Raw genomic sequence first — 22560 nt, 5'->3', positions numbered from 1 at the left:
ATTTTTACTTTGTCCATCAAAGGACACAAAGTAAAGTAGGGATTGGTATTCACGTCACCGCTGACGTTGTGATTTTAGGACCACACGTCACTTAAGGGGTGATTATGAGTACATCAGATGACCACTTCCCCTTTTTACGTAGTTCAGGGCACCAGTCAAAGTGTTTTACCGTGGCAGTATGAGAACACTCCCAGCAGGGGCTTTCATTCATTTAGAATTAATGTAAAGTGGTCAGCTGGTTTATCTGAAAGATTGGTGATATTGCTAACTTGTAGACCCTTTTCTGTATTATCAGCACAAGGAAGACACAAGTGTAATAAAATAAATTTTATTAACAAAAAGATAAACAAGAATAACTAACACAACAACTAAATGAATACTATGAATGATAAAGGAATAAAGTGCATAAGATACATAGAATACAAGTGATTAAGTTGGGTGTGGCTATGGAAGAGTTACGTTATCTTATGGAAAGATAAAGTGTTTCTCTGAAAATAATAAGGTGGAGAACCTTATTATGCACCAAACAAATAAACAAAAGATTATTTGTTATTAACTAACATCAGCTATATGTTACGGTGGTGTACTATCAAGGACGAGGAAGGCAGGATAAGAAGCAATAACGTAGTTTAATCACATATAGGAGTCAGGATACATAGAAACACTGGTAACATACAACAATACCGGACACTGGACTGAAGACAGGGAGGAACTTAAGTACACACACAAACCAGAAACAGCTGGGGATGAAATCAGTGTCCATGGTGAATAATGAGTGGCGGGAGCAAAACACAAAGGAACACGTGACAGTCAAACAACCTGGACGAGACGGTGGACGTAACAGTAGCTCCCCCCTCCGGCAAGGCGCGTCCTCGCGCCGTGGAGGAACATCACAGGGGTGGCCGGAGGGGGCTCTGGAGGTGGGCGGAGTGAAGGTGATGGAGTGATGGAGGGAAGACGACGATCCCCTGGCGGCGTGGGTGGATGACCGCTGGCACAGACCCAGAGCTCCCCAGATCCGACAGTCCACGGCCGGGTAGATGGAGGGCGGAGTCCAGATGCTGAAGGGCGGACTGAAGGCATCTGGGGGATGACCGACGGAGACTCGGCAGGTGGATTCTGGTGCGCAGACGGAGAGCTGGCGAACTCCCGCGACGTCGCTGGTTTAGGAGACTGCGGTGATGTACAGGCGACGATCAGCGGAGGTGTAGCTGGAGATCCCGAGGGCTGCGGTGACGTCGGCTCGACCGAGGACAGAGGCGACTCCGAGGGGAAGGAGGAGCCCTCTGTAGCCGAAGGGGTGGAGGGACGGAGAGTACTCGACGTCTCGAAAGTCCGTGGCGGAAGAGGAGGGACGACTGACCAAGGGGGAGCCGGCCGGACGAGGGAGGTCGGAGGAGCCGTCAGTCGGAGGGTCTCCGGCGGAACCGTAGCTGGGAGGAGCCTGGACGGAGCCGGCAGGTCGACGGGCCAAGATGGAGCGACGAGGACGGCAGCTGGAGGCGAAGCCACCGGAACCTCTGGCCTACGTGCTGCTGGTTGGAGTGTGACCTGCGGCTCTACGTCACAGGGGTTCCCCGGAGACGGCGCAGGGCAGATGACATCCAGCAGTGATGTAGTAGGAGGACTGGCTGAGCGAGGTGTTGACAGCGTCGATAGGGAATCTGTAAATAAAACACAGTCCATAGTAATGTCTCTGTTAGATGACGAAGGTAAACATTACGGGTGGGTTTGGGTGGGCGTAGACTCATCGCTGAAGTCAATCAGCGAGTCCTCCCTCTCCGTAGTCGATTCTCCCTCGTCCGCAGATGTCGTGGGCTCACACCCCTGGTCAGACGTCTGGTGGAGTTCCACTTCCTGGGCGCAGGTCACCTCTGTCCTCGGGGTCTCGGGATCTGGCTGACCTTTAGCTGCCGGTGGTAACTCTCCGTCTGCGGGGGGCTCGCACAAGTGCTCCGCGGTCCGTGGGGAAGATACGGGCTCTGGGTCTGGCTGTGCTCTGGATCGGGGACGAACACTCTCCAGACACCTGAGGATATGTTCCATCCAGCTGAGTCCGGGGGTGTCTGGGACGTCCACAGGATGATGGTAATTGGCCCCGATCCAGAACAACGACTTCAGGGTGTCGTCGTCGTAGGGGCAGGCGAGTGCAACACAGATAAATTCCTTGGTGAACGAACAAAAATCGGGGTTATTCCTTGCAACAAGCGTGAACATGCCGCCGAAATCCATTTTCAGTGTTGGGTCCGGTATTCTGTTACGGTGGTGTACTATCAAGGACGAGGAAGGCAGGATAAGAAGCAATAACGTAGTTTAATCACATATAGGAGTCAGGATACATAGAAACACTGGTAACATACAACAATACCGGACACTGGACTGAAGACAGGGAGGAACTTAAGTACACACACAAACCAGAAACAGCTGGGGATGAAATCAGTGTCCATGGTGAATAATGAGTGGCGGGAGCAAAACACAAAGGAACACGTGATAGTCAAACAACCTGGACGAGACGGTGGACGTAACACTATATTACATCTAATGGAAATTAGGAAATTATATACTGATAATATACAACAATGCCAAGGTGTCTGGAAAGAGGTTTGGTTAAGTGATATTTATGTGCCACTTGGTTGAGTCCGACGACGTTGACGTCCTCCACTGGTTGTGCTGGGGGACAATGCAGTGGGGAGAGGAGCCAGAATCTCTTTCAACGGTCTTGAACACGAAGCTCTGTGGGATGCTGATCTCCTGAAGCACCAAAGGGTCCTAAAATCTGGAACATGCAGATGAGGCCCTGGTGTAGGTGCAGAAGGTCCTTAACAATATGGAACACACAGACGAAGGTACCTTGTAGTGAAGGTTTGCTCTCCTGAGCTTAACCTTGTTGCAGATGTCGTTACTCGATGGACGGAAACTCTGAACGTAGTGTTTGTCAATGTTTCTTTCCTCACAAGCTGGAGGCTTAGAATGTGGTCGTCTCTGTTGCTGCCTCACAAGCTGTAGACTCAGATCACAGGATCTGTTGTTGTCTCTTCTGGATGGACCAGAGGCTCAGAACGGTGTTGTGTCTGTTAATGTCTGTCTCCGTGCAGGACAGACTCAGAACGGCATATCTGTTGTGTCTCACCCGATGGGAGTGTCTGTTGAGAGGGTACCCTTTATCCCTTTCTGATGAGGAGGAGATTGCATTTTGGCGCTTCTTCATTCGAGTGCTGTGATTGGCTGTTTGTAGGGGAAACACAGAATGTGGCCCACCCTTCTTTCTCCTGTGGAACTCATTTGCATAAAGCACAAAGTTGGAAGTCTTTACAGTGTCTTTAAAGTTTACCAATGCATTTCTCACTTTCCAAACCACCACCAGAATACATTTGGCAATATTCTAAACAGATAGAAAAACATTCAATTGTACATTAACAGCTGGATTTGTATCAGAGGTTGCACTACAAATAGCTGTCACTGAGAATACTTATTTCGGTGAAATGGATGTGTAGTTTGCATCAGTTCTAAGGTTTTCAAACATAGTTTTGAATGGATTTGGATGGATCTTTGTGATCTCTCTTTGTTTCACCCATTACTGCTAAGGTCCCGAGGAATTTTTATGGCAGGCCTGTGGCCAACCTTAGGAAGTAGTCTCTAGATGGGTGAAGCCTATGGACCAATGAGAAGTCCTGTCCTTCCCAGGCTTGGTACAAGAGGTCTTCTTCTTGCCCTCTAAGAGAGGTCTGGATGTTGTCCTTACATCTTTATCTGATGGCGTTGGACAGTTTGTATGTGTTAGGCCACCAAGATCCAATAAAAATGTAGCAAACCTTTGTCCACTGTTACAGATAGAGAGGGGCCCGGCCATAAACTGGGCCCTAGAATGTGCTGTTCACTACAAGGGTTAACCTGACTATTACTGTACTCATTGTTTTATCAATTTGCTGTACAGTTTGGGAAAAATTTAAAGTTAAACACACCCCCAAACATCAAAGTTCATTCTAGCACATATAATGTCCCAATTTCAAACACTCATAAAAATCTTCAGATGGTAGATCTGAAGTGTCGAAGGGCTGAAGTGGAGCAGTGGGCACAGAGGCTGGAGGTGGAAACGGGATCTTCTGTGCGAGAAGGAGCTGTTGGCCTGAAAACACTTGGCATCTCTTGCTGGCATGTGGAGGATGTAGAAGGTGATGGTGGGGCTGAGGAACTGGCTGAATGAAGAGGTGTGAGAGGGAGGCTGGGTGGGAATTCAGGAAATACAAGGGACACTACAGATACAGGTGCTGGAGATACAGATGGTACACCAGAGACCAGACAGGAAGAGGCCCCAGGGTGGAGTCGCAGGTGGGAGGCAGAATAGCGCCCCATTGGAAATACAGGGTAGAATCACCTCTCCAAAAAAGTCTATCAAGATCACTTCAACAAATCCTTCAGTTCATCAAAATATTTGCCAGAGTTTTACATACACATTTCCACAGCAGTGGTGTTGTGGGCAGAGTTTTTTTCCCAGCCCTCAAACTCCACAATCACTAACTCAGTGATGAATGGTGTTGCCAGCTTGCACACCTGGTAAGACTCTGTAGGTGGTCTGAGCTACAAAACACTCTGTCCTTATCATTGGTATGGGCTTGTCTCTCATGGTGGCCGGTCTCCACTGTCTGCGGTGGGCTCAAACAGCATCTCCGTCACATCGTTCATCGTTGGTGGTGGTTGGCTGGCCTCTGGCACTGGAGTGGGACTGGTGGTGAAGTCAAACAAAGGAACTAATAAGGGAGTAAATGAACACTGGAGGAAACTAATTACATAATTAACAGACTGTTCAAACTAAGAAACACAACACAGCAGACATGTGACACTGTAGTCATGTTGACAATTTTATTGATGCTATTACTACTTAATAGTAATAGATTACTACTACTCTGGACCTTGACTGTTGCAACTTTGTTGCTTTCAATGGAGGATGAAAAAACCTCTTGGATTTTGCATAAATATCATAATTTGACATGAAACAAATGTGATTTTTGGGTGAACTAACCCTTTAATATAACTCTGATTGTGTTCATCAAAAAGACAAATGTCATTGAAAAGAACATTCCTCCTCCTCTCAATGCTATAACAGGTGCCGCTCTCCCACTCCAGCATGAGATGCAGCCTGTAACACATCAAGCAAAATTTTGGCATTCTCATGAAAATAGCATTCCCCTCCTCTCAATGCTGTGACAGGTGCCTCTTACTTGCTTCAGTGCGAAACACAGCCAGTAGCACTTTAATAATTCGCCACTCAACTCCGGGCATGGCAGGCCATCCCCATGCTGTCGAGCTGGATATCAGAAATAACAGAACGAGTCTACTAGCTCCATTTCGCTCGCAGACCACCACGCTTCTTGGGCATGATTTACTCCTCAGTCTCAAGCAACAGGTCTCATGTCCTCCAAGCCAAAGTGCAGTCTCTGCTAGAAAAAGGTGATGTGGAGATAGTTCCCTCAGAATGCAGAGAGTCAGGCTTTTACAGCTGCTACTTCCTTGTTCCAAAGAATGATGGCGGTCTCAGGCCCATTCTTGATCTGTGACGTCTGAACCGGATCCTCATGAGATTAATTTATATTGGTCAATCTGAAAGACTCTGACTTTCATATCTAGAAAGCCCCCCACAAAAGGCCATTCTTGAGATTTGCCTTTGAGGGAGTGGTATACGAATTCCTAAATTCCTTCAATTCATACTCTCTAGAGCTCCGCATAACTTTATGAAGTGTGTAGACGCGGCCCTCACTTTTTTGCAACAGAACAGAAAATCGGGAGCATGGCAGCCTTTTTCAAGTTGGGGTCTATTCTTCCCCTCAATAGATTTCAGAAGCGGCAAGGCTATTTGCAACCACTACAGCACTGGTTGAAAGACGTGTTCCACCTCGTGAGTGGCACACAGGCCTAGACCTTCTTAGAGTTCGCCACCACTGTGTTCTTGGTCCCCTTGAAATCGTCCCATTTTTATTAGAACAGGATAATGCTGGGCTCTGTTTCCAGAAGGAAAGTGGTCATGACAGACATCTCCAAGATGGGTTTGGGGCCCTGTGTGACTGCAGAATAGCCTTCAGCTCATGGGCGACTCCCTTGATGAATTGGCACATCAACCATCTGATGGGATACGTTGGCACTTTGATATTTAGGGTAAATTCACCTTTAGTTTTCTCCCAAACTATACAGTAAAAATATATGACAATAAGTACAGTAATAGTCAGGTTGACCCTGAATAAATATCAGTTGACAGAATGAGCAAACCTATCAAGAAAAGATTTTTATGAGTGTTTGAAAATAAGACAATGATGTAAGTGCTAGAATGACTTTTGATGTTTGAAGGTGAGTTTGCCTTTAATTTTCTCCCAAACTCTACAGTAAAATGATATGCCAGAATGAGCAAACCTATTAGTGTTCGAATTTGGGCCATATGTGCTAGAATGCACTTTGATATTGGAGGTGAGTTTGCCTTTAAGTTTCTCCCATACTGTACAGTAAAATGCTACAACAATGAGTACAGTAATATCTAGGGTGACCCTGAATAACAATCAATTGAAGGAATTAGCTAACCTATAAAGAAAATATTTTTATGAGTGTTTGAATATAGGCTACAGTGCAAGTGCTTGGATGCATTTTGATATTATAGGTGAGTTTGACTTTAATTTTCTCCCAAACTGTACAGTAAAATGATACGAATATGAGTACAGTAATAGCTAGAGTAACCCTTAATAAATATCAGTTGACAGAATGAGCAAACCTTTAAAGGAAAGATTTTCATGAGTGTTGGAAAATGGGCCACGGTGCAAGGGCTTGAATGCACTTTTAGTGCATTCAAGTGGAGGTGGATAGTGGAGGTGAGTTTGACTTTAATTTTCTCCCAAACTGTACAGTAAAATTATATGAAAATAAGTACAGTAATAGCCAGGGTGAGCCTGAATAAATATCAGTTGACAGAATGAGCTAACCTATAAAGGAAAGATTTTTATGAGTGTTTGAAAATGAGCCACAGTGCAAGTGCTTGAATGTACTTTGATATTCTAGGTGAGTTTGACTTTAATTTTCGCCTAAACTGTACAGTAAAAATATATGAAAATGAGCACAGTAATATCTAGGATGACCCTGAATAAATATCAGTTGACAGAATGAGCTAATCTATAAAGAAAATATTTTTATGAGTGTTTGAAAATGGACCAAGGTGCAAGTGCTAAAATGCATTTTGATATTGTGGGTGAGTTTGACTTTAATTTTCTCCCAAACTGTACAGTAAAATGATATCAAAATTGGTACAGTAATAGCCAGGGTGACCTCAATAAATATCAGTTGACAGAATGAGCTAACCTATAAAGAAAAGATTTTTATGAGTGTTTGAAAATGGGCTACAGTGCAAGTGCTTGAATGCACTTTGATATTATGGGTGAGTTTGACTTTAATTTTCTCCCAAACTGTACAGTAAAATGATATGAAAAAGAGTACAGTAATAGCCAGGGTGACCTTGAAAAAATATCAGTTGACAGAATGAGCTAACCTATAAAAGAAAAGATTTTTATGAGTGTTTGAAAATGGGCCACAGTGCAAGTGCTAAAATGCACTTTGATAGTGGAGGTGAGTTTGACTTTAATTTTCTCCCAAACTGTACAGTAAAATGGTATGAAAATGAGTACAGTAATAGCCAGGGTGACCCGGAATAAATATCAGTTGACAGAATGAGCTAACCTATAAAGAAAAGATTTTTATGAGTGTTTGAAAATGGGCCATGGTGCAAACTTAATGTACCTTGATATTGTGGGTGAGTTTAACATTAATTTTCTCCCAAACTGTACAGTAAAATGGTATGAAAATAAGTACAGTAATAGCCAGTGTGACCCTGAATAGATATCAGTTGACAATGAGCTAACCTATAAAGACAAGATTTTTATGAGGGTTTGAATATGGGCTACAGTGCAAGTGCTTGAATGCACTTTGATATTATAGGTGAGTTTGACTTTAATTTTCTCCCAAACTGTACAGTAAAATGATATGACAATGAGTACAGTAATAGCCAGGGTGACCCTGAATAAATATCAGTTGACAGAATGAGCTAACCTATAAAGAAAAGATTTTTATGAGTGTTTGAATATGGGCCACAGTGCAAGTGCTGAAATGCACTTTGATATTATAGGTGAGTTTGACTTTAATTTTCTCCCATACTGTACAGTAAAATGATACAAAAATGAGTACAGTAATAGCCAGAGCACTTAATAAATATCAGTTGACAGAATGAGCAAATATGTAAAGAAAAAGTTTTTATGAGTGTTTGAAAATGGATATTGTGGGTGAGTTTGACTTTAATTTTCTCGCAAACTGTACAGTAAAATGATATCAAAATTGGTACAGTAATAGCCAGGGTGACCCTGAATAAATATCAGTTGACAGAATGAGCTAGCCTATGAAGGTACTTTTTAAAATTTTAATTTTTGATGTATATATGTTTTATATATAAAAATAAAACAATTTACATTAAGCATGTATGATAATTAACATTAAAATTAATAAATAATGTTTAAATAATTATTGTATATATAAAAACACTAAAATCAAAAATTTTAATTTAATAGTAAAATTAATGATCAATATTAATTAACATTACTATTAAGATTAATGTTAACATTAATAATGTAGAACAATAAACGAATATTAAACATTACAACAAAAAATGTAATAAAATTAATAAATTATGTATAAAACTATTAGCATTAATTAATATGCATAATGTATAATAATTAATGTATAATATTTATAAAACATTAAAATCAATAATAAAAAAAATAATAAAAAAAATCAAATTAATAAATGATTCATAATAATTACCATTAATATTAACATTAACATATGATGTATAGCACATATAGAGACATAATAAGATGGGGAAAAAAGCAATATATAACTTATCTGATGTCTCTTTACGTTCTTGTCCTTTTTACGGTTAACTGCAAGAGTATAAAGGAAACTGCCGTCTTTAAATGCATTTAGACCGTTTCCAGCACCCATACCGTAAGTGCAGGAATAGACGAGCGACCTAAAAAAAGTGCAGCTGGCTTGACCATGTATTTTCGACGCGCGGCCCACTTGACCGCAGTAACTTTAGCCCTGCACGCGGCACGCACGCAACGTTGCCATTGCTATCTGAATTTATCCATACTGCTGCTGCACAAAATACTTGCTGTAGCTTCGTTAGAATGTGATACAAAACAAAACCTGTTTCCATTTAAGTTCAGCAAGCTTGTCTCTGTATCATTATACACATGCATATGCGCTAGCTGCTAAAATGTTTAGTAATTCTCTAAGCATTAAACAGACTGTTGATATGACATAGAATTGATAAAGCAGACTACGCAAAAATGCAGTGATATAGAGTAAAACCCATGTACTTATCTTAGATGATTTCTGAAGCACGCTGCGCTGCTAAGCAATGCTAACTCATGTATTTAAAGATTAAGCACGCAGCTCATTGGCTGCTAATACAGCAGGAACCAATCATCTATGACCTATAGATATTGATAATTAGCAGGTGTGTTAAAGGACCTATTAGCCTGCACCATCTAGAGTTTCATGCCAGAACTTTGTAGGTATATATATTTATACAGAGCAATAATTGTCTAAACTGTTTAATTCTCATTTATAAAAATGTTAAATGTTTGAGCGCACAATTACTTACTGTTAAGACAATACACTTACTGTAAAGATGGATTTAAATGCTGAAAGTATTTCATGTCAAGACAATATATAATTGACACAAAAGCTACAGCACGATATGCAATGCATTTCACACTTCAATTTTATTTTATAGAATTACGAATATTCAGACATTTCAGCAAAGCAGTAAAATCATACTAACTTGACCTTATACATTTGTATGTCTGGATCAAAATATCTAAGTACTAATCTTACAAATATCTAAAAATTTATTTTATTTAGACACATTGCAACTAAACATTTTTGGGAATCATCCCATTGTTTGAATATCTGCTCATTTATGTTTAGAGAGATCAAAGGGAAAATACTTTAGATGAATCTCTAAATTTTTGCACAATGTTGTTTTCTGTACATTTGCAATAAAGGAAGCTTAAATTATATGCTTAAATAACACATACTGTATTTAAGGTTTTAAAAAAGAAGTTTTGTAAATAAATTCTAACCTAAAATTTCAAGATGTAAGACAACTTTTTTTTACACTAAACAGTAGTCCCTTCGCTTTCAGATTACATATACATAAATCACAATAAAAATGAAATATTACTTTTTTCCACCTTTGCTAAGAAAGCATAAGTAATATTTTCAAAAATATTAAGTCAACAAACATCTTTAAAGTTAGTGTGTTCTATTAGTTTTTCATGTGAAACTTAAATGTCAAAGAGTTCCAAAACATAATTGACCTTTCAAACTAATTTAAAGTAGATGCAAAATGAAGGCAATGACTTAATTTGTCAGTGTTCCCTCTATGCCTGAGTTCATATTGTATATACTTCTACAAACAGTAATTACACAATAAATTATGTACACATTAAAAAATGATCAGTGAAGATGTCATTGATTTTCAAATATTTCAAATATTCATCATTGTCCTTTTAATTTTAAACACCATTTAAGAATTTGAATTTGTATGGTACAATGCAACTACACCATTACCAAAAAAAAAAAAAAAAAAAAAAAAAAGCTTCAGGGCAAGAGTTGTTGATGTAAATCAAATATACAGAGGAAAAAAAAAAAAAAAAAAAAAAAAAAAATATATATATATATATATATATATATATATATATATATATATATATATATATATATATATAGGCCTTATGGACATTTGTGACTTTTTCAGTTTTTTTTTTTTTTTTTTTTTTTTAATCATTTTGCCTGTGTTAATACCAATTGCATACATTTTGGCTTAGGCGTGTATTTTTATTTGTCTGGCTATCACCAGACCAAGCTCAATTTTAAATTGAACATTGGTCTGGAGAGTCGGTACGTATTTTCTACTGCACAAGATGTGTGATCAACGAGCATTATTCACGCAATTGGATAGTCCTTCAACCAATCTGATCAACGATCTGGGTGACGTACTTTGCAAAGCGACCTGTCAGGTTTAAGCTGCGTTCCATTCGACAGGGTCCCTACGCAGTGTTCACTGCTCCCTACTCCCTGAGCACGGTATATCCGTTGAAGAGGACTTCGCTGACAAGAAATCACTCATTTGGAACGCACTGCAAACATCATCAAAGAAAGTCAACGACGGTGTCATGCAGATTATGATATAACAAATAAATAGATATTATAATTTACTTTCAAATTTAAAATGGACTCTTAACAGATTTGAAGCTGTAGCCTCTCATGCCATATGAAAATAAATTCTAATTTTGGTTAACTGTGTATCTTGTGTGCTTTCTTTTCCACGCACAGCCACAGAGTAAACACTTCTGAGATAAATAAAGTAAAATAAAAAATGACAGAGCCTCAGCTTCTTTTTCAAATTTTTACTTTGTCATGCCTATTCATACAATAAAATATGCAAATACAATCATCGCTATAACCATTCATACTTTTGTTCGTATAATAATAACAAAATTTATGAATTCTCAAAATTCAAATGTAAATTCCTCCATCGGAGAGCCATTTAAAAACTCTTTCAACTGCTCTGCTCCATCGTAGTTCTGACTGGTGACACAGGGTGCTTCTCAATATCCTTCCTCGTCTCCCCGCTCCTCCGTCCTCCATCCTATGACCCGGAAAACAATCGAGCTCAGCCATCTTGAAGGACATCTCAATTCTCTAATTGCATCGCGAGGAGGCGAGGAACGAGGAGTGAGGAGGCTTCCTGAGGAGTTATGAGCGAGGATACACAGGTGCATCCTTTGCGGAAGTCTTTCTCATCGAGTAACCTGATGCACGCATAAATTCTCCTCCCCCTTATCTGTCACAATAATTTAAATGTATGCTTTACTTTTACAGATTAAATAAACTTTATATCTCATATATTTCAACTAGGCATCTTGCTTTATTAATATTTATTATATTTTTTTAAATAACCAAACTTTAACAACATGTGGGTAGATCCCTCGAGCGCAGCTGATGACGCTTTGAAGTGACGCTAAAGGGAGCGAGGATTTATCATTTCACTTGATTCAATTCCTCCATCCTCTCGTCTTTTCCTTGCATCCTTCCCTCGCATCCTGGAGGGGTGGAGCTAAGACGCGAGGAAAGGAAGCAAGGAAAGGAAACGAGGATGCACAAATAAGAATTGAGAAGCACCCACAGTGCGCAATGACAGTTGGGTGATTTTACCTCTCTACTTCCTGTGAAGTGATGTATCTATGTTCCCTTATTCCCTATGCCGTTCGCAGTGCCCTTCAAACTGGAATCTCACTTCATAAGATGGCGAAATACCCTGTGAAGTCCATTTCGCAGTCCACTTGCGGTCGAATGGAACGCACCTTTAGTTTGTATTGGTTTGTAGCATTGATCAGCGGTTTGCAGAAGCAGCAATGGCATCGAGCGATTTTTGCAGGTTGTGCAAAAAAAAACATGAAAGTGAGTGGTATTTACACCCACTCGAGCGATTTGTTTGCTAAACTAAAGAAGTCATTCAGCATCGTCGAGAGGTTAAAAGGAATTGGATTGACGGTCGTACTTGCCGTTGCTTCTCTATCGTCATCGTGTTATACCCACCAATAGCGAGCAAGGTGGATAAGCCAGTCTGTGATTGATTCCCGCAAAAGTGTAACAGACACAGTAGAAATGAATGTACAGGTTTCCAGACTGAGTTGCCGGGCAAAATCAAATCGTCGGCAGATCAGGCTGGGTTTACCCAGTCTATATTTTTATTGGAATTTTACTATTTCACCCCCATTTCCTTTAAAAAATCTATTTTGCACTAGGTACAAAAACTAGTTCCTTTCAAACAGTGTTGCCAATTTAGGGATTTTGTCACTAGATTTAGTGACTTCCCTGTCCCTTTTGAGACTTTTTTCAAAAGTTAAGGGACAGATCTAGCAACTTCTTGGACAGATTGTCTAGATTCTTACTTTGCCCACTGATCTATATTCATGTTTATCAATGAATTTGCCATTAAGATGTCTATGATCTAGTGACATTTAGCTACCAGTTTTAGCTACTTTTAACTGAAAGCAGTTGGCAACACTGCCTCTCAGAGCCCTAAGGACAAAAATGTCCCTATTGAAACTAATTAAAACTGCATTTTTTTAATCCAGGGGCTATTGAACTATAAAAAAGTTGCAATCTTTGTTAATAGGCTTTCATTCTGTTGGCAAGGCTTCAAAATTTAAATTTTTACTATTTTTTAGCAGATGGTGCCAAGTTTGGCCCATAAAGCAAATACTCACTTTATTCCTGCTTATTTCTGCTTATGCATATTATAGAGCCAATTGGATAAATTATGCAGCTATAATTGTGTGGGTGTGTTAGTATGGATGTGAGAGTGGTTTGTATGTGTTATAAAAAATTGTGTGTGTGTGTAATATTTAAGAGAGAAAAACTCTACTGCAAATCATAGATCCAACTACTGTGTACCAGCAGAGATTTGCTGGCATCTAATGGGGAAAATTTGGTACTGCACCCAAACAAAATCTTACTGAAAGCTCATTTTTTGAGATATCAACCTCAAATTTGGAACACAACTTGTATAGATTTATGGCTTTGATTTTTTTTCTTTTTCTTTCTTTCTTTCTTTTTTTTTAGCAGTTTTAGAGTTCAACAGGTTTCATAAAATATATATTTTATATAAAATAGTGTTCATAAACAATTTTCATAAACTTAAACCTTTATAACTTTTTATTAGTTTCACTTTTTAAAATGTTTTTCAAAAATAATCTGCCAAGAGTCTTCTTATATATATAAAATATTAGCAAACTGAAAATAATCTGCATTGTTTATCCTTTTGATCTTTCATTCAAAAAATTCATAAAAAAAAAAACTAACCTTTCATTGAAGGAAAACAGTTGAAAGTGGGAGGAAACTCACATTATGAAATAAATGTTTTTCTCCAATACATGTTGGCCACAATTATTGGCACCCCTAGAAATTCTTATGAGTAAAATATCTCTGAAGTATATTCCCATTCATATTTACATTTTTTTAGCACACCAGGGTGACTAGGAGCATGAAATTGTCCAGCCATGACTTCCTGTTCCACAGAAATATAAACACGAGGAAACACAAATGCCAAATTCCCGTAATCATTCATCACAATGAGTAAAACCAAAGAATATAGTTCTGATGTGCAGCAAAAAAATTGTTGGGCTTCACAAAATAGAAAGTGGCTGTAAGAAAATACCTAAAACATTGAAAATCCCCATTTCCACTATCAGGGCAATAATTAAGAAGTTTCAATCAACTAAACATTTTACAAATCTGCCTGGAAGAGGACGTGTGTCTAAATCATCCTAATGTGAAGTGAGGAGGAAAGTTTAAGTGGACAAAGACTCTCCAAGGATCACAGCTGTAGAATTGCAGAGATTAGTTGAGTCTTGAGTCTCAGAAAGCCTAAAAAGAATTATCAAACAACACCCACTAGATGAGTTTGGTGCACACAGGGGTAAAAAGTACCCCATGCCCACGGTTAAATATACTGCTGGATCTTTAATGTTGTGGGCCTATTTTTCTGCTGGAGGTCCTGGACATCTTGTTCAGATACATAGTATCATGGACTCTATCAAATACCAACAGATAAAAAATCAAAACCTGACCGCTTCTGCTAGAAATCCAATAATGGGCTGTGGTTGGATCTTCCATCAGGACAATAATCCAAAACAAACATCAAATCCAACACAAAAATGGGTCACTGAGCACAAAATGAAGCTTCTGCCATGGCCATCTCAGTCCTAAAGAAAATGAGTGGAGTCAACTAAAGACAAGAAGCACCAGCATGGAGCTTGAATCTGAAGGATCTGGAGAGATTCTGCATGAAGGAATGATCTCTGATCTCTTGTCAGGTGTTCTCCAAACTCATCAGGCATTATAGGTGAAGACTCAGAGCTGTTATCTTGGCAAAAGGAGGTTGCAAAAAGTTTTGAATAAAAGGGTGCCAATAATTGTGGCCAACGTGTTTTGGAGAAAAACATTTATTTCATAATGTAAGTTTCCCCCCACTTTCAATTATTTTCTTTAAATGAAAGGTTATAATTTTGTGAATTTTTTGAATGAAAGATAAAAAGGATAAACAATGCAAATTTATTTTCACAGCTGCTTTTGCTCATAATTACTAAGGGTGCCAATAATTGTGGAGGGCACTGTATATATATATATATGCTTCTTTAAGCAATAATCAGTATTTAGTGTGACCTCCTGGACTTCTTCCAGTCTCTCAAAGAAATTCTGAGAAACTTCTCATCAGATTTTGAAAGTTTTCTTTGCCTTGCAGTACTTTTCCATTCCATTTAGGTTTAAGAGAGTCATTTTTTTCCTGAATGTTTCTGTTTTTAATTCTGCATACAAATTTCCTGTATTTTCTGGTTATATTCTAAAAAAGAGACTTTGAAATAATTATACCATTGCCAAAACAACAATATAATGGTGGCCTAAGACTTTTGCACAGTACTGTATATATATATTTTTTCAATGCTCTCCATATTCGATAAAAGATCTAAAGATTCATGCTCATCACAAGTGTGGCAAACCATTAAGTGGTTCTGACTAAAACTGTACCAAGTCCAGATTAAACTAGGTAACAGATGCAATTGCTTAATCATTTATTTTTATTTTCCCATGTAAAGTGTGTTCAATAGCACATACATTTTTGCTGTGGTACCAAGGATCATGAAACTTCACTGCCACTGGTACTGTCTACTAACATGTATCAAGTACAAACAACCTTGGAGGCAGCAGTCTTTTATAGGTCTGTTGACTGCATGCACAACTCTTCTTGCAAACAATTTCATGTGTAGGTATGTGCACCTATGATGTTAATTCAGACAACTGATGAGATGTATATTAATTTACATTTACAGAGATGATAATTGGTCACTGGAAATGTTGGTCAGACAATATTTACCATTAGCTTAACTTAAGAGAGACTTTATTATTACAACTAAAGATCTGGGGCCTCATGTATAAAACTTTACGTAGATTTACTCAAAGTGTGTGCACAAAAGTTAGATTTTAAAATTAAAGTTAAAATTCCCTTTATAAAACCCAGTCAGCAGAAGATTGTGTGTACATTCATCTCCATCCCGAAATAACCATATGGAGCTTAAAATGGCTTGTTTTATTATGCATTACGTCATCTGTTTCCATATGCATATTCCCAACCACATGATGCCTTTAACAGTACAAGACATTAGGAAAATATGAGATATGGACTATAAATGCCATTTGTGCAGTCACATTATATTGCTAAAATTATAATATCCTTGTCTCGTAAAATAAATATATCAACATATCCGTAAAAGATAATTTTTATAAAATAGGGCCTACATTTCAGAGAAGATTTTCAGAGAAGAGTTACTCTCATTCTTTTCCACTGCCAAATAGTATTTTTAATGGTTTTAAACAAATAAAATGAATGCAATTTTGCCTATAAGGTAAATATATGTTTTAGAATGTTTTATATTTCTAATGGAAACAGATTGGCCTTATTTTTTGCAGTGTAAATATAATTGTCTGACTCTGCAAGTCATTGTCATGCAAATCTTACCATTGCCTATTTTCCCAAATTCTATCCTTCAAATACAATTGTATTTTTCATAATGCTGGGAAGATCACAGAAAGAGTTATCATTAGGATATTAACTGCCTGCACACAATATCAACATCACACCTCCATGCAGTAGTGGTTGTACAGTATTACCATCAGACGTATTTAAACCGGCCAATGGACCATTCTACCACTGAACAAAAGAGCGCATAATTTTTTATTGTTCTCGCGAGAAATATTTTCTTAGAAAATGAGCTCAGGAATTTAGTTTAAAGAGGAATCATGCGCCTGGCACTCTTCGCTGTCACAAAAACATGAAAACGTAGCATGCCACAGGAAAAGCAGCACATCCAAATTTTTCTAAAATATTTCTAAATTCATATAATTTTTGTTTAACTTCTGGATAATGACAATGTAATTTGTTCTTAAAGGCACAATATGTAAGATTTTTGGATTAAAATATCCAGAAACCGCTAAAACAATGTTAGATATTTTTTTGACTTGTGTACATGCATTATACCAAATGTATCCAACAATGTTTAAATCCAGAGAAATCAGTTATTTTAACCAGTGTAATGGCTCGTGTCATTGCGTCGCCCGTCAATGACTTCATATTCGCGCTACCCTTGCTTTCCAGTTTTACTTCTGTAGAAACCATGGAAACATCAAAGATGCTTTAATATATTATGCATTTTATAAGACAGGTGAGCAACTGTTTGGATACATTTATTGACAGAAAAGTAATGTTTGTTATATAATTCAACACGGGTAGTCTTAAGGCCTTTGCACGCTGAGTCCGAAATTCGCATGCAAAATTTCGCACGTTAAAAAATAAATTCGACCTCATGTTATGTCAATCACGTTTGCACACTGCCTCCAAAAACTTCGTCCATCATAAAAAATTCGTATCAGGTTCAATTTTCTGCGTTTTTCGCATCTGTGGCACGCATTTTGAGAGACGTTTTGACAATTCAGAGCCACGGTACGTGAACACCAAAATCCAGAATGCCATCTGACAAGTTGATCCACGTCGTCGAATACGAAAAAACGCATGCGAAAATTTCAGGCTCAGTTCAAGGCAACGTGCCATGTGTGAGTACACCCTTAAGCCCTATTTGGACAGGCAGTCTTCTCACATGGGTGTCTGTAAAAATAAATCTGACTGCACCTCAGTGATAAAACTCATTTACTCAGATGGTGATTTATTCACGGTGGAGGAGCGAGTTTAGTGATCCTACGAACCCAGGACCATGCTGCTCACATGACCGCGTGATTGTCTGCAGTAAATAAAATATCATAAGCTTGGAATACTACTAAATTCATATTTAACTTAATAGAAAAATATCCTATTTATCGTGTGATTATTTATATCTCCTGTTTAAAAATAGGTAGACACACTATAGTTGAAATGGTTTGCTGTCTTGTGTTTTATCTCAAAACGATGGATGTCATTTTAAAAATATGAAAATTAGCAGAAATAAGTTAACAAAGCCCCTTATCTACATGAGGTAAACAAAGCTGCTTGGTTTATATTTTAATGTATTTGTATATAATACATTTCAAAATTGCATTGCTGTAACGGCACATTTCAAATGTTTACATGTTTTTTTCCTCTTTCTCCTTTTGCTGAGGTGAAGCAGTGATGAAATAGTTCTTGTAAATGCTTCCCAGCATTACAGTAATAAAAGTGTACATTTTAAAATGCATGCAAATTACAGTGAAGCACAACAGTTATCATACGGTGTTTCACAGTGCAAAAAACTGTGAATTTTGTATTAATCTCCTCCTGTAAACTAGAGAGATGTGGATTCGGATGCAATTAAATTATCACACGACCTTGGCATTTGTCAAAAAACAGTAGGTAATTTGGCCGGGGATTTTTATTTGGGTGGTGGTAGAAAAACACTGACATTCTGGATTTGGACAGCAATAAAATCACTGACCAGCCCCTGTAAATTTTTAAAATACCGTACATCCCTATGAGAAACACTTACTGTCCAAATAGGGCTTTATTTGAATCTTGTTTTCTTGATTTACCGCGAGTAACATGTTTGTACCATGCCTCAGAGACAGCACTATTTTATCATGTGACTAACATAGCTTAATCAGAAAGAGCTTTATTTGTAATAACAGTAATACAGCATTTTCTCCACCATACAATATATTTTAGAATTAATTGCATGCCATTTACCAACACAAGTCATCCAGTTTTTATCTCATATCGATCTAGCTTACTGAAGTGTGCAACAAGTATCTCATACCAGCAACCAAGCCTAATGCACAAAGTAATGTTGAAACGACTTTAAACAAACTCAAAGTATTTTGGTATGATTGTTTTGACCAAATAAAACAGTGCTGCTTTAACCCACAATTAAAATTTGTCAGATAAAGTGACCTGTATGAGTAGTTCAGCACTTGCAGCTGTTTTATTAGAATGAAATAAAATAATGTGAATTTAAGTGATCAAATAACTTTAATTGTAAAATAAACAAGAAAACATAAGGAGCAGCAGCGGCTGACTGCGGCATATAAGCATTATAAAAACACCAACGTAAACTGTCCCAGGCTCTTGGCCCTGCCCCGCTTCAGACCACAATAACGTTAATAAAACTTTAATACATTAGCTCACCCATGAGCATGATTTCTGCCGAGTCTCATTGGATTGCTTTCCATTGGTTGTGGAGGTGAATACGACTACCATGAACTACCATGATTTCACGCCTTTATTATTGTTTTGAAAAAAAAAAAAAAAAAGACCTCTAGCAGTGAAACTTACATACTGTGCCTTCAACTCCATTAATGAGAGTGGAATATTTAATCTAGATGTGTAACAAAATGAAAACAGAGTTTAAAATCATTCTATTTACTTCATTACTTTGCTCACTCCAGTAAAAGAGTAAAACACACGGTCTAGAGTGTGTGGATGGTGCGCACATATTTACATTAAGTTTATTTTTATAAATCTTGATATGTGCGTAGAAAATTGCGTACACACATTTCAATGCCTTTTTTGTGCATACGCAACATCTAGACATCTCTCGGCAATCAGTGGCCAGATGTATAAAACAGAGTAATTAATGCTGCATGGAAGAGGCTTAGAAGGAACACTGAATAATTCATTCTGGTCACATCAATACATCAACATCATCACAACGGTCTTCCTCCTCTGTGACTTTAAGTGAAAGGACCTCCTCATTCAGGAAGAGACCACTCAATCTCTCTTTGCGAGCCTGTCTCTGCTCCTTCAGCTGGCGCTTACGTAAAGCCTTCTGTTGCATTTTCCTCTGCTTGGAGCGTTTCTGTAAAAGATGATGATCACAGCAGAATTAAGAATAAAGCATTTAAAGTTGGGATGCACCAATTAGGGCTGCTTGATTATGGCAAAAATCATATCAATATTTTACAATATGTGTAATTTTAAATAGTGAAATTTCACAATTATTGATACTTTAGCAAAAACTAATACTAGGTTAACTAATGTAAGAAAAAGTTCCTTAAAACAATTACATAAAACAAGTAAACAGCAATACAATAAGAACAAAGAAAGTAATTACAATCAAAACAGACAAATACAACAGAGTGAAAATACAAATGAAATAAACAGTGTTTAAGTTTTTTCAGGAATATTTACTAACAGTGGTATTCAAATAAGTAATAGCCTACAAAAAAAAAAAAATAATAATAATAATCAAATGTAAAATAACTGCATAGTCTTACTATACACGTTAAATATAGGTTAATCCTTATTAAAGCTACTTAAGTTATTGAGTCAAGATCAGTGAGTAATCTTCCGGTCATTTGTTGTTTGATTAACATTAATGACAGACTGCAGCAGGTATATTAGGCTGCTGTCAATTTAATAACTAATGCACAGATCCAATATACTGTTATACTACAGCTGCCCCCTAATAGTCGAATAATTGTTCGTTGAATAGAAGAGGCTTAAACCAAAATTTCAGTTGGTTAGTTGCAGAAAATAAAACCTTGTGGCAAAGTCACGCAGACCGCGAAGGACAGATCGTTAATGACAGGTCCTTGTGGTAATTACAGTATGTTTGGCAGGAAATCCAAACGTTGCGCTACTATTATTCAAATATATCCAAGTATCTGTACGGAGTGTGGAAGCTAGAGTATAGCATGCTTACTGCAAGACATGGTGGCGTCAGCGCGATCATTGGCATTTTTTTCTGCTAACAGTGGAAACAACTTAAAATACTCAATTTATGGTCATACAGATAAACTCACAATAACAACAAAACGTTGTGCCTTTGTAAAATAAAGAAAACAAACAGGACGCGCTTTCTGCTGTCTCAGTCTCCCTGAACTGGAGCGCATCATAAAAATTCAATCGAAAATCAGTGTATAGGTTAATTGCCTTACATACATGAGAAATATATCTATAGAAAGTTTGAAATGTCTAATTTAAACAAACCAATATGAAATTTAATATTCTCTGCTATGTAATCCACATGAAAGGTGCATTTTCTCTCTAAAGGCACATTCATTATACTGCGGAGATGTATGTAAATAATTAAAATGTCTCCTTGCTATTTTTTCAACAATACCACAGCAGTACATTCTTTTGTTGTGTTACCGTCATTTTACTGACGACTGCTTCTCAAACCTTGGGGAGTTTCACAAAACGCTTGGTCGAAAATATGGATCAATGACCAGTTTATTTGGACCAGCTGGCTCCTCTGAATCTCAACCTGTAAGTATGATTAATAATTGATGTTTATATTTTCTAGCGATCAAAATTCATAGTTTTGAATGTTATGTTATGTGTAACGTACACCAGTCTGTCTCCTGCTATTCAGATGCAGGCCCAATATTGTCTAAAAATGTGTCAATTAATGCAGCTTGTCTGTCTTATAACTTGGAGTAATGATCAAGGATGAAGCAAGACTTTTGTTTACAAAGTCTAATGCATTATCAGCTATTCACGTTTGTGCTCAGCTAACATGGGACTTTACAACATACAATATTTTTTTTATTACAGTAGAGTGGAGCTCTATCTATATTGTAATAGGATGTTAAGATGCTAGTCCGTGCTAACTAGTTCAAGTATTCCCTCTGTAAACAGTAAACACCCATTGTAATGTCAAACAACGGTATAGCCATTTTTCTTTGTTAACACTCTGGAGTCTGAGGTATCGCTGGCGATACCACCTCGGTTTTTTCTTACTAGTGTGAAAGAGACTCAAAATACTCACAATTAAGAGTTATACACCATTTTAATCTGTTGAGTATCTTCTTTTATTTGTGTACACTCAGAGTAAAAACAAAATGTTGTGCTTTTTGCAAAATAAAGAAAACTAACATGATGCGTGATCTCTTGTCTCCCTCTGAAGGAAGTCCAATCTGATAGTTCTCAGAAAATGAAATGCAACTTAGTGAATACTAATGATGAAAAAATGAGAATTATGTCTAAAAAAAATGTTGAAATGTCAGGTTTTAAATCATGTAAGTCAAATCGAAAACAAATATTCTCTGTTTATGTAATCTGTATGAAAAACATGATCACAGAGGGTTTTTTCACTAACTACCTGACTGAAAGGCCTCATTATTATGCAGGTCATTACAGCTCATTATGCGATTCTTTTGTCTTCTCAGGTGTGAATTACAGGATTATTCATGATGATTCACGCCTCCACGCATACGGTGTTTCTTGACAAAAAGTGTCTTAAAAAATTTTAATCTCTCTATTGTTTTATATGAACGAGTAGGCAGGATAATTTTACATCATTCTGAAGCAAAAACTCTAGTCTACAATATCCAGAAATCTTGTGAACACAGATTTAATATATTTTTTTGGCCTTATTTAAGTGACTTCCGTTTTTTGTTTTTTCAATAACCACTCATAAACGTTATTCCTTCAAAAATACA

General features: G+C 37.7%; 2 protein-coding genes across 2 annotated transcripts in view; both read right to left on the bottom strand.

Annotated features, from left to right (window-relative positions):
- Positions 1-810: 810 nt before the first annotated feature.
- On the bottom strand, positions 811-1686 carry LOC137016406 (uncharacterized). Its single transcript, XM_067380794.1, has one exon. It carries the CDS (start codon positions 1684-1686, stop codon positions 811-813), a length of 876 nt encoding a protein of 291 aa, XP_067236895.1.
- Positions 1687-15662: 13976 nt separating this feature from the next.
- The window catches only part of LOC137016405 (protein FAM199X), a gene marked incomplete at its 5' end in the record, with an annotated part of 90345 nt that continues 83447 nt past the window's right edge, over positions 15663-22560 (bottom strand). Inside the window, one exon of the mRNA XM_067380793.1 lies at positions 15663-19973. Within this exon, the coding sequence (XP_067236894.1) occupies positions 19800-19973 (174 nt within the window). The remainder of the gene's footprint in view (positions 19974-22560) is intronic.

The sequence above is a fragment of the Chanodichthys erythropterus genome, unplaced genomic scaffold (assembly GCF_024489055.1).
Source record: "Chanodichthys erythropterus isolate Z2021 unplaced genomic scaffold, ASM2448905v1 ctg001590_np12, whole genome shotgun sequence".
NCBI classification, from domain to species: Eukaryota; Metazoa; Chordata; class Actinopteri; order Cypriniformes; family Xenocyprididae; genus Chanodichthys; species Chanodichthys erythropterus.
The sequence above is the reverse complement of the archived record's forward strand: the minus strand, read 5'-3'. Positions and strand labels throughout refer to the sequence as shown.